General features: G+C 51.0%; 2 protein-coding genes across 2 annotated transcripts in view; one reads left to right on the top strand and one right to left on the bottom strand.

Annotated features, from left to right (window-relative positions):
* LOC144174532 (uncharacterized) overlaps positions 1–13,434 on the bottom strand; it is a 598,699-nt gene that overhangs the window by 516,748 nt on the left and 68,517 nt on the right. The window lies entirely within an intron of this gene.
* Positions 9,511–11,317, top strand: LOC144173619 (zinc finger MYM-type protein 1-like). Its single transcript, XM_077701964.1, has 2 exons — positions 9,511–10,546; positions 10,687–11,317. Exons 1-2 carry the CDS (start codon positions 10,074–10,076, stop codon positions 11,315–11,317), a joined length of 1,104 nt encoding a protein of 367 aa, XP_077558090.1. The 5' UTR covers positions 9,511–10,073.

Here is a 13,434-nt window from a genome sequence, read left to right as displayed (position 1 = left end):
CGTTATAGTATATCGACGACGCTATGTGAAGGCGCGAAAATCATACGCGTAAAGCAGGAACGGAGCGGCCGCACGAAATCAGCGGTGAAAAAAGAAAAGAAGCGCGCCAAATAAAGATATTTTTTACCACCACAACCATCAGAAAAAAGAGGGAAAAAATTATGGCCGACGAAAGTGCCATCGAGAGGAAGACAAAATGGTGGGTCGAAAAGAGAAGATGTCAGCAGACAAAAAAATAAATAAAAAGCCGCATGCTCCAGCTTGGACGTTTGCTAATTTGTTCGGTGCGAGTATTCCGTGCGAGTCGGCAGGGTTTCAAATATCGGGATGAAAATCCGTCATGCAAGGTCCTGGGCCGGGGTGCCAGCCCCTCGGTAAAGGCGGGTGGGGGGGCGCTACCTGTGCCCCTACAATGTGTAACGCGGACATCGAAAACTGGAAGACTACTGAGCTTTGTCCTGTACAATATACGTCCCCACCGGTCTATTCAAATTTGTTTCCTGGTACAATGGAAGAAAGCGAATAGAATTCATCCAGGCATCCAGGAATGTCGCGGTAGTCGAGTATGGGCGCGGACTGAGGAGGCGAACAAAGAACGGTTCCTGGAGAGGGGGTGCTGTCGGTACGACTGCGACGCTCGGAGGGGTGTAGCGAGCGAGCTTATTGTTCAATGGGACGACAGGGGGCTAACAAAGCCCCTTCTACACATCCAGGACCACTGTTGGGGCGGCGGAAGAGAGCAGTACGGGGCGGAGGGGGAGGGGAGGGGTGAAGGGAAGAGGCATCAGGGCCAACGAGACTTTGGTCATGTGTCTTCGGTGGCTTTCCACGTGTCTTTTTTTTTTTTTTTTCCGCACATGAGATGTAGTGTCCGGGCTCATGGTGAATGTTTAGCATTTTCTGGAGTCTTCGAAGTGATGCGTCGGAGACCGTGTACCCCTGTCCGCTTGCCATATTTTCAGAAGGAATGCAAGGTGAAAATGACTTGAAAAAAAAAATATGGGGAAGATTGAATCTTGAGAAAGCGGGGACTGAGAATAAAACGAAATGAAAGTAATTGTGAAACATCCAATGAAGATTGGGAGGAGCTAACTGTACAAATTAAGCCTGTGTTGGGAGGAGGGGCGCAAGTGGAAGAGGAGGGGGGGGGGGAGCTCAGGTGTACAACAATGGGCGTCGGCGATACACATGGGTCGTCGCGATTTCCCTTGGTTGCACCAGATTCCTTCAGTGCTTGCACTAACCAACCAATTCGCGATCCAAGCAATCGCGAAGAATCTGAAATCGGGTGTTGATAGCTCATTTTTTTTAAAGTCGTTGACTTTCGTTGACTGACGCAGCCCCATCGTGAAATCGCCATCTTCGTGCATGCCGATTGCACGAAGATGGCGAGATATGGAAGGGGCGTATCCCATGTTGCCCCGTGTAATTAAACTAAAAGAACAACGTACGAGTAGCTTGTCGAACAAATTATGCAAGAAATAGAGCAGTTATGCAGGCATTTATTTTATTTACCTAAGTGTTAATCAGGTAAATCTACGTTTTTTTATTTCATTCTCCTGTAATTTTTCCTGTATTTGCGTTTCCCACATACATAAAGCGGATATCCTTGTGTTAATTTTTCTATTTTGTCATGGTTTTCGTGTGGGCGTCCCACTGAGTTCTAAGTAACGAGATATTTGAAGCCTAAATATATTGCCTAAATATTTTGCTTTGGTAGGTTCATTTTTCAAGGTGAAGGATGAGTAAAAAAAGCACAGGGCAACGAAATTAACTGCATAACGAAAAGGTAAACACCTGGTACGTCACCCACTTTATATCATTAGGCATTCGACCTGCTGAGTGCTCCCAGCCCGGAAGATGGTCGGGGGACCACAAGATAATTGAGGTGGGCGAGAGGGGCAGTTTCTGTGCTAGTGAAAGCGTTCTGCTGAGTACCTTGTGAACATTACTAGAAAAAAATGTCAAAGACTGCGACAAAGGACAGGACGCCCGCTGTCGTATGCTAGATTTTTGAGCTGAGTGCCCCTCCCCATGCAATGGGGAGAGGAAAAATTACTGGAACGAGTCAGGCAGCGCAACGACGACGCCAGGCTACAAAACCATCGCCCAGTACTGCGAAACATCACACCGCAACTTCGGTGAAACGTTCCGGAAGCGTGACCAACTGGAGAAAAATATGCAAAGATTACAAATCCTTGTGTACACGCGGGCACCGCGCTCCACAGCGAAGCGCTTTGTGAGTTACCGGCGCTACAACGTGACCCCAATCACCCCTGAAGAGAGAATCGAGCTGGCCCCCAAACGTCTTGTACTTGGTTATTACTTTTGGTTGGAGAGGTCGATATTATTCTCTCAGCTACTGGGAAAAGGTTGATTCATCTAGGGGTCGTCTTGAGCTAGTCGACTGCACAACGACGTGAATGAAATCGTTGTCACCAACATGTCGGGATGTGCACGACCGAACGGTTGTGAGCCAGCGTGTGGCGCCGATACACTCAGGACCATACGAATCTGATGGTTTACTCAAGAGTTCCTTCTTTATCTCTTGGTAACCTCCTTCGATTCGGATTTCATCCATTGGCTGGTGGCTGCTTCACTGGTAAGCACAAACCTCACATTTTATGCTGTGTTCATTTTCCCTAGACGCCAATGTCAATTGGCTTATTTGCAAATGTGTGATGGAATATTTTTTTTTTTTTTACAACGTACGAAAGGACACGACGGCATCGTCACCGACAAACATCCACACGACCAGCCGTGCATTGGCCACGTAGACGACTCGTGCACGGCCAGTCGTCGTCTCTTTCCCCGATAAATGTCCCCTTTCTATCTGCTTCCATTCTCAGTAACCAGATAACCATTGAAATAAAGAGACCCGACAATGTATCTATTTCAAACGTACTAAAATGCTCACCTAGAGAAATTTCCAGCAATATGCAGTTGCTGCCACAGAGGCTGCTTTTAGTGACAAACAGGTAGGCGAGGCGGTTTTTCTGAATTTCTGGGGCGGTCATTTTCTTTCACATTGTATACCACTTTTCTTGCACAGTATTTGGAAATAGTTTTTTTTTAAAGCCAGACCGACTTTTGTTTATTTGCTGGGTCAACTGCTATTTCTCCCCCAGCCTTCTTTCACCAGGCTCCACCTGTGGTCCTTCAAGCTTCATTTGTTTAAGGTGTGTTCCTAGACACACTAAAATTGATCTGAATGAAGTGACTGTTTGTCTTGCATGTATTGCCTTTAAGCAGCTCTATCATTGCTGGCCACCCTCCTCCAGGCCCGCGTGATGTTTGCACGATTTAGTCGGCACAGCGGGCTGCGAAGCCTACCGAACGCCTCTGGCGACCACCTTTGTGTCGTTTTCTGACGAGGCCTGAGACTCCCTCACACACAGTGCCTTTGCAAGCATCCATTCGCTTGGTATCGACTGTTAGATGTGCTACTCTCATGCTGCCGCGTATCAGACTTCACTTTTCCCCTACCCCACTTTGGTTTGGTGCATTACACCCTGTGCTGCCGCGAGTAACTCTTGCAATATGGCCACTTCTTTCTCGGCTGCTAATGGTGTTTTCGTGCTCACGAGCGACACACCACGATGCTCCTTACTGTTAGGATTTTTATCGATGCCTAATTCACTGAAAAGGTCGGTGTTGTGTATTCAGGACCCACACCCGAGTCGGCGTCTGGGGTTCTCTAAACCATGCTCGTGCAGCTATTGTGGTTGTGGGATAAGAGGGGGGTTCCTCGGGGACCTTGCCAGCAATCTGGGGTAGGCCCCCACGCTAGGTCCCGGCGTGTCAACCACGCGGGCTCCCATGCCTACGGCAGCCCAGCGAGGTTCGCCGATACGAGAACGCAGTAGACAGTAGTGCCGAAGCACAGCCGTTTATTTGGGGAATCCCAAAGCATGCGAGCACAAGGCTCGACGGCGTTTCACGAATCACGCCGTCCGGGCTGTGACCGCGAACGGGAGGCAGGCGCTCACGGCGCGCGACAAAGTTCCCACCTAAGATACATGTATCCGCCGACATCGCCACGCTGTTCCGCCGAACCAGCCCCGACCGGGTCTCCGACGAGGCTCTCCCGACTCCCGCGCGCACATGTTCTCGCCGCCCGCCCCCGCGCGCCCATGCCCGCACAGATCGGTGGTGTCATCTCTCGGGGGACGCCGACGAACCAGCGGAGCGCCGGACCGGTTTCAGCGCACTAGTCTCCCCCGAAACGCGCGCCGGCTCGGGATCGCGGTTCTCCACGATTCCCACATGGTTTAGTTTGCCTAAATAACACACGGCTTCTTAGCTTGCTGCTTACTTTCCTGATATATTGCCCGTCCTTTATAAATACAGTCGAGCACGGATATATCGAACTCCAAGGGGATCGCGAAATAGTTCGATATATGAAAAATTCGATATAAAAAATATGGGCTCTGAAACCTCACCTATGGCGGACGATCACTTACCGATCGTCGCATTCAAGAATGACAACTAATTCCGCACTCACGACGCAACAGGACGCTTTATTTGCGTGAAAAAAAATCGCTGATCTTGGCCTGCTTCTTCGTCCTGGAAATGAAATTAAAGACGCTGGTCTCGATCTTCTCGAGGCTGCACAACTAGAAAATTCCAGCAGTACGCTGCGCCTTCGCCCACCATGCACAACACGCACGCAAAAGAAGAACAGCGCGCACGTACCATAAGAACTTTGAAGGAAACAATTCCAAGGCTCTCTGAACGGACTCCAACAAAGCGCTCGCGATGGTCATCTCCGAGAGAAACAGTGATCTCCGAAAGGTGCGGGACAACTCGCCAAACAGCAGCAACAGCAGAAAAATGCAAAAGAAGGAGGAGGCCGCCAGCGCCTTCGTTCCCTCTTCGCTTTCCCGAGACGACATCGGGGGAAGACAGACCCAGAGAGAGAGGGAAAAAAAACTCTTTTTAGGCAAGCCGGGAAACGTACGCAACCGCTAAAAAAAGGACGTGCGCAGTCGGGGCATCCCTACCTCGCACTGTCACATTTTCCGAGCGTTCGGGCTTGTGTGCCTAGAGAGATTTAGCATACCGGGCTCTGTCCTCTAACGCTACGGCCGCTGGTAGCGGGGCCCGACTGGGCAAGCACAAATTCGCTCGGTAGGGGGGATTAGTTCCGCGAGCCAGTCTTCGCCATGCCCGCGCATTCCTCCACATCCTCCTCAACCTCAATCGGGGGTGCAGCGACCGCCGAAGAACACCTTCCAGCACGCACGGCGTTCGATATACCCAATGTCGGGAAAAATACGGTTCGATATAAACGTACGAATTCCTATACTTTTACGCAGAATTTTTAAGGGGATAATTTATGAGTTCGATATAGACAATAATTCGATATACCCGTGTTCGATATATCCGTGTTCAACTGTAACTACACATAAATTATCATTTGGCTTCATTTCGCATCGCATGTTGTATATTATGCATGCTTGCATTGAAATTTCGAAGCCCACGCATTCAGTATCCGTGAAAGGTTTTTTTTACATTGGTATCTAAAGGAAAGAAATTTGTCGAAACCAATCGCTCTTGTCGCACGACGAGAGCGATGCCGAGCGACAAGAGCGACAGAAATCGCTTTTGGTAGCTCCAATCGCAAGTGTGAACCAGCCTTAATATGGTAACAATGGAAGACATTGATTTTATTAATAATAACAATAACACTAGTTCTATTATTAATAATTGTTTTGTATATGTGAGGGGGTGACAAATTTTCTAGGCCCCGGGTGCAAGTTTACCCAGGAACGCCACTGGATGTACGGACTCTTGCCGGACAAGGCTAGACGTTCGAAGTCTGCCAGTAATGGCGAGTAAAATATGCTCAAAGAATTAACGGCGATTACGGGAGATGTGTCGTGAGACAAGATAAAACCTGTAACTTCAAAATTGAAGCTGAACCGTAGAGCAGCCCAAAAGTGGTGTACTCGAGCCTCGAAATGCTGATGTTTACGTCTTTTCAGCAATGGCTTGGTTCCGCTGTTAAGCCCGTTCAGGCAATCAGTGATAGCGGTGCATCTTCCATGTATTATGTGGTGGCGTGGATAGCTGGTGTTGTTGCAATATTTCATTGGTGAAGAGGTTGGGCTCTTCAGTGATGATTATCGAATTGATTATAGTTCTTACGCTGTACCAGAGTCCTTCACTGCTTGAAAGGGCTCTGGTTGTACGGTTCGTATTAAGCAGCTATTTAAATTTAACTGTGCGATCTGGATTAGGGCGCGCTCGTCGAGTGAATTGTGTTTAATAGGGGTTTTAGGAAAATTGAGTGGTAAAAACGTCCTGTGTATTGTACAAGTAGGAGATTGTCATACGAGGTAATTTAGATCGTCAGGGGTGTACTGCCTTCATTGTGGGCATTCGTGCGGTCGATACCTTCACTGATCATTTCCAGGGCACATGAGGCATTCGTAGAAATTAGTTAATGAGGATTTCCTGTGATTCGTATGAACAATAAGGTACCTTCAACGAATTTTTGCCGAAATCAGGGAGCGATGCACGGTGAAAGGTACATAATTAATAAAAAAAATATTTGGTAAGGGGACCGGGCGGCCGTTGTATGTCACCGCCGTCGCTTGAGCGAACAGCGCCGCCAGTGGCGAACCACTCGTCAGTGGAATGTCGGTGGCGGTCAGCACGGCGTGCTTGTGCGTGTCTTTCTTCGTTCTGCGGTATGGCTTTGTCACAGAATTGAGCGAGGTAGTAATTAAGTGGCCGATGCCTCGGACGGGAGGAGCGACAAACAACTCCCCCCTGGATACGAATAGAGGATGTGGTTCGGACCTGCTAACCGGCGATAGGTCCACGCCTGATTGGCCGCTGGCGTGAGGCACGAGACGGGGCACGGGAAAAAAGTTTCAAAACAACGGGCATTTACTTCACATTTACAGGAAATTCAAAACAGACAGACAGAAGGTTTGACGAGTTAATAACACAGTGCAGTTGACACCCCGTTGGGGTCAGAGCGGCCAAGAAACCGACACGAAGTACATTAATTACAATGAAAGAAACGGTACACGCCGTTACGAGCCCGCGGAGGAGGCGACAGTAACGCGAGGGGAAGAGAAAGGCAGACAATAGGCGGGCTGGGGAGCTTCTCTCCAACTACTCTAACAATAGGCCCGATAGGCACACACACACACACACCCGCAAACAACACGGTACACTAAGAGAGAATAATCAAGTCCGCGGAGGCGATGTGAAGGAGGAAGATAATAGCAGAGTCCTAAAAGCATTGACGGACTCTGATAATAGCGAGGGCGATTTTAGAGTCTGCGGAAGAGTGGGGAAGGGGAGGATGTCTTAGCTGGGTTTGGTCGGTGGTCTCGTCGGGGAAGATGCGTCGGATCGCCGGTCGTCTGCGACGAGTCCCGTTGATCGGCGACGCAATGGGCCGCGCACAGTCCCCTCCTCGAGGGGAATTCTCGGGGGCCGAGGTCGCCGCTGTCGTCGCACTCGGGGCTACAGCGCAGCCCACAGAACCGGCCGCCGCGTCACAACCGCACGACCTTCCACCGCCACTTCTCGCTTCCTTCTCCCCGCGAGTCGTGAACCCCGCGTTGCACCGAGCACTCCGTCCTTCGGACAGCGCGTCTTCCGAGAACCAAGCGGGTGGGACCTCCGTTGGCCGCGGCACTCTCGCCCCTCTCTCGCCGAAACACATGGCCCACTGTCCCGTGGGCCGAAATGGCGGCGAAGACATTCCTGCTCCGCCGGCATCCCCCCGCTGGGTCCCAATATGGCGAGCGAAAAAAGAGACAGCCATGGAGGCATAGGCGTCAACTACGTGGGGGCAACGGGGCGCGTGCCCCCACCGAGCTTCCTCGGTGGGGGCGTCGCCCCCACCGGGGAAGTTCGTGTAGAACTCTCTCCGTCCGGCTAGCCGGGGCCATCCTATTGATAGTTGGTGAAACCTGTAATGACCTCGCAGCTAGTGTAACTACCTATACCGACCAGTACGCACCCGCTCTTTGCACGCTCTAAAGCGGTAACTACCCGTGACAACTGACATTTCGCCGGCGTTACAAGAGAAACATCGACGTCTCTCAGGCCCCTTCTACGCAGTCGCACAGAAAAACGCGTCTTTCAATACTCCCATACAAATTATCGGCCATTCTGCTGGCAAGACCGCAAAGGTGCGGCTCTCCGCCCGTTGTGCGCTTAATTAAATTCGCGAAATCTTGGTTTTCCCAGAAAAACAATGAAAGCTTGAACGCCTTCCACAGAACCCTGGCTGGGTGCAGTAGCGGTCCCAGAGACTGTTCTTTTTTTCTCTTTTGGGGGGGGGGGGGGGGGGGGGGGGGTGCCAATTTCGATACCGAAAATCAGTAAAAAAAAAGACAGTAAAAACAGTAAAAAAGAAATAACAGGGCACTCGTCGTTATTATTCGATGCTCCGCAGCATGCAGGTGTGGCGGTCCCCTTTTCCGAAATCAGTTAGTGGCGAAGAGGCTTTATTGCACCTCTGAGGATCTTTGACTTGTTCCCAAGTCTGCGCTCCGCGCATAAACGTCACGTCAAAGGTTGCACCCCCACTACAAATCAGTCGATGGCCTAAAACCGTTCGTCGTGACGCACGCGGAACGTCCCGAAATGCCGCATGCGTCCCGAAAGGCCGCATGCTGACAGGACCCTCCGATGCCCAAATGGCAAAAGAACACGCACCCGTGATGCCTCGGAAGCTGCCGGCGCACTGTTCTCGGAATGCGTCCTGAGCCGTGCGCGCACGCACACACACGGTTCGTAGAAACGGTGAGGAAGCCGGAAAGGAGGCGGCCGGTGGGGAAGCGTGCGGCCTTCAATCCAGTGGGACACAGGGAAGCCGCAGTAACCCAACGCTCCAGCCTCCACGCAGTGTAGGCATCGGCAAAGGCGGAAAATGGGGCCGGCCGGCTGTTCCCGTATTTCTGACGGTCGCAACACGTTTTCGACCTCGCATAAGTGGGAAGCTTAAAAAAACAAGAAATAAGAAGCTGAGGAGCTCTTTGGAGCCTGGGGGCAACGGCTCTGAGAATTTATGCCCAGTTGTTGCTCCGTTTCCGGTCATCCCCGAATTACTCACTTCAAAACAAACCAGAGCGTGTTACAGTTTCAAAGAAAGCCGTCGACGCCGCGGCCGCCGCCTTAACATTTCGCGTGTTCGGGACGTGTCCACCCAGCGATTTATGACCCGGCCGCTGCGCTGCCGCTACCGTTCCCGCGCCGCAGCCTGAACACTCAACGCGCCCGGTTCGAAACCACATGGCCCCCGCCCCCCTCGCATGCTTCCGAGAATTAGGGCTAACCGATTCCCAGTTACCGCCGAAGCGCTAAGCGGTGTCCGCCGCCCCTGGAGAAACACAACAAAATGCACTCGAAGAAAGTACTTCCATCTGTGGCGCGTCGCGCCCCTTGGCCCCTCTAGGCCGGCCAGTTGACACTCAGTCCGAGCCTTTACGAAAATGAAAAAAAAAAAAAAAAAAACAGTGCAAGCAACCCGGACAGTCAGCGGCCCGGTGTGTGTTAGTTTAGTTGGCCTTCGTATACTGTTGTGACACGCATTTCGAGGCGTGGTTTCTGTGCCATAAAACCGAAGTGTTTGGTGTTTTGGGAGCAAGGAAAGTAAAAATTTGAAGTTGGAGACGAGGGCCGGTTGACCGAACGACGTAGCGGGCCGGACAGAAGCAGTCGCCACACGTGATTGGCAAGAGTATAGAACCATCCGTCTAACCGTTTTGTTTGGCGGGAATCGTGCCGTGTGAAAGTGGTTGTGCTGGGCTGCGCGATCGAGTGGACTGGACACCCATGCAAAGGAACAAGGCAAAGGTATGTGTGGCATCAGTTCTATATATTCAGCTGTTCGTTCACACCGTAGTTTAGAATTACTCGCTACCGGCAGTCGGTGGAGAATTGTTTGTCAAGTCGGGACACTTAACAAATTTATTTAGTGTAGCCGTTTGTGTTCTAAGCAGAGGCGTGTTTAAATTCATTCATTTTACCTTTACATTCTCCATAGGTTTAACATACCCATTGAAAAGTGTCGCGGACAGTGCTATGACGGCGCGGCAAACATGAGAGGGCAGCACAGTGGGCTGCAAGCTCTCATACGAGAGGAGGAGCCTAGAGCTATATATGTGCACTGTCTCGCCCATGTTTTAAACCTTGTTTTGAACGACGTGATGCAAACAGTTGACAGATGCCGTGACATTCTGAGTGTGATAACGGAGCTGATGAGTTTTGTCACAGGCTCCCCAAAGCGCCTTCATTGGTTCAAAACATTTCAGGAAGAGGAAGAAAGCGTCAGTTTGGTTACGTTTTGCCCCACCAGGTGGACTCTTAAAGCATCTTCCCTACGTTCTGTTTTGAAGAACTACAGGCCGCTGATCTTATTTTTGCAAGAAGTAGCCTCGGAACGCAGTGAGAGCAGCGCAAAGGCTTCTGGGCTCGCGAAGGCGCTTTCAAAGTTTCAGACTTACTTCATGCTCAAGTTAATGGAACTAGTATTCTCACGCTTAGAAACGGTGAGCTCCGCTCTACAGAAACGGTCTTTAATGCTTGACGAAGCTAAAAGGATGATTAAGGCTGCTAAGAGCATTAGTGAACTCCGTCACAGCTTTCCCCGCTTTTGGGCTGAGAGCCTGGCCGAAGCTAGTGAACTCGAGATTGAAGAGCCATCGATCCCAGCTTCAAAAAAAAAAAAAAAAAAACTCCACGCCGCTACGACGATGGATCTGGGGGTCATGTGTTCCACTCTGCTGAAGACCTGTACCGCCAGTTGTACTACAACGTAGTGGACACGGTGCTTTCTTCCTTAGATGACCGTTATCCCGCCGATACGTGGCAGCACATCATTAATATTGAGCAGTTCCTCGCTGGAAGGGCCGACGCCACATACGTTTCCCAGTTTTACGGCTCAGATTTTCAAACTGAGCGCCTAAAGCTGCACCGAGACATGCTGCTTGACATTGCAAGGCAGCGCAATGAACCGCCGGTCAGAACACTTGAAGACGTTGTTCAGATGTTCAGGGGGGAGAAAGGAAAGCACCTGAGAGGGTTGCTTCCTGAAATAGCCAAGCTAGTCAAAATTGCACTGACTGTGCCAGTCACGTCGTGCACGTCAGAGCGATCATTCTCATGCCTACGCCGAGTCAAAACATATTTGAGGTCGACGATGGGACAGACAAGGCTGAATCATGTTGCTTTTCTCCATGGGCACAAAGAGCTTAGCCGAAAGATAAACTTAGATCTCATTGCTGACGAATTTATCGGCAGATCGGCTGTACGCAAAAATACATTTCTGTCTTTGAATGAGTAACCTGCGTACAGTGCGCGTCAGGCTTGTCTAGGGCAAGCGAGCGCGCGGCTTCCGAGCATGCTGGCGACATCTGCTGATAGTGGCTGGGTTGGAGATGGCTTGCCATTGCGCGTGCGTGGATCTCGGACAGGCTCGGGTCAGTCGTCTTATAGCATGGGCCTCTCAAACTTAGAGACGCCACACCCCACAAGAGGCGCTTTTATTTTGAAGTGCCAGTCGTAGGCGGTGACACCGCGGGGTAAGCGCGTAATTTGACGCCATGCATTATCAGTGCAGCCGTTAGTTAATCGCACAAACGTTTTGACAGAAAGCGCTGCAGTGCGTTCTTGTTGCGTGATTTTTGTTTGCTAAACATGAGATTCAGAAGATTAGCGGAGGTCGTTTTCAAGCACTGCGTAACCGCCTGATGGGTTATTGCACCGTGTCGAACGACGCGTCTATCTGGGCTGTCAACGCTCCCGGCTGCCACTGTGAAAGGCAATCGCCCCTCGAGGGTGGTGGCGTCTGCAAATTGGAGCGGCGCATGCGAAACCCAGACCGGCCCGACCCTGTCCGAGATCGGCGCACGCGCAATGGCAAGCTATCTCTAACCCAGCCGCTATCAGCAGATGCCGCCCGCACGCTCCCAAGCCGTGCGATCGCTTGCCCTAGACAAGCCTGACGCGCACTGTACAGGACACCATTCCATGGAAGCATTTGTAAAATATCATGTATGTGCATGTCCTTTAGTTTTTTTGTGTGTTGATGTATACGTGTATAAAAACTCTGATTCGTGATTTTATTTGTTGTGCTTGCACGTATACATGTCTCCATATACTTTGTGTGTGTGTGTGTGGGGGGGGGGGGGGAGGGGGGGGGAGGGTATGTATGCTTTAGGTGTGGTTTTTGTAGATATTTCATTTTTCATGCTTTTGTAGATATCCCATTTTTTGTTTATTGCACTATAGCCCCTAATGCCTTGTTTACAAAAAAATAAACGATGACACCATGTACCAGTTTTCTCTATTTTTTGTCCTACCGTTTCAGCGAACATGTAAAACTTTCTGAGCTCACGCGGGGCACCGATGCCTTCCACCCCCGTCACACTCTCACGACAGAATGGAAAATTGTACGCCTATGCAGTGTGTGCTACGCCAGTTCAGCAGTAGCCGCGATCAGCAAAGCCCGCGGGAATTTGCCCCCTCCGGGAAATTGAAAACTCTACGCCTATGCATGGAGGGACCCGAATTTCGCGACAGGCTTGCAATACCTAAATGACCGCGAGGACTTATTCAGTTTGGGAAATCTCGAGAGGGGAGACAACCTTTACTGGGCACGCCACGTGTGCGATTTCCGCACACATTTGGTCGTGCAAACGGCAAATTACGCTCAATGAGCCAAGTTCATTTTCGAGAGAGAGAGAGAGAGAGAGAGAGAGAGAGAGAGAGAGAGAGAGAGAGAGAGAGAGAGAGAGAGAGAGAGAGAGAGAGAGAGAGAGAGAGAGAAAAATAAACGTTTATTTCAATCAACAGGGGGGATTGTACTGAAGTTTGAAGGAGGCGCCCTCAGTTCAGGATGCCTTGAGCGCGGGCAGCACCGACAGCCCTTTGAGCCAGCCGAAGCTGGTCGTCCAGGCCGGTGCTCGCCAAGGCGCTCTCCCAAAGCTCGACAGTAAAAAGTTGCAGGTTGGGAGGAATCAGTGAAGACCCTCCGACCACACGGCGTAGCGTCCCGGTTCTCCACAAAATCGGCAAAGCGGGTAGTTCTGGCGGTAGAAAAGGTGAAGCCGGATAAGATGGGGTAATGTTTTCCTGTAAATGACGTAAATGACATTCGTGCTCTAGGGGTAGAGATTTGTGTGTGTGTGTAGGGGGGGGGGGGCGTAGTGCTGTAGTGCTGCGTGATCTCTGTAGTGCTGCGTGTAGTACAGCCTGTAGTACAGCCTGTAGTGCTACGTGATCTCTGCGAAGAGGTCAAGGGCTGCATGCGCTCGGGTTCGGCAATGCTGCTCTCGGCGCCCGCTCGGTGGGTCAATGCTCGAGCGATGGCGTCCGCCACCTCGTTTCCAGGGATACCGCGATGTGCCCGAGCCCATACAATCCTGATTAGCCTCTTGGGGGGCTGCTGCTGGATGATGC

This window comes from Haemaphysalis longicornis, unplaced genomic scaffold, assembly GCF_048455015.1.
Source record: "Haemaphysalis longicornis isolate Haplotype H1 unplaced genomic scaffold, Haemaphysalis longicornis Haplotype H1 scaffold_3, whole genome shotgun sequence".
In the NCBI taxonomy this organism is placed as follows: domain Eukaryota; kingdom Metazoa; phylum Arthropoda; class Arachnida; order Ixodida; family Ixodidae; genus Haemaphysalis; species Haemaphysalis longicornis.
This window is presented reverse-complemented; position numbering and strand designations above follow the sequence as displayed.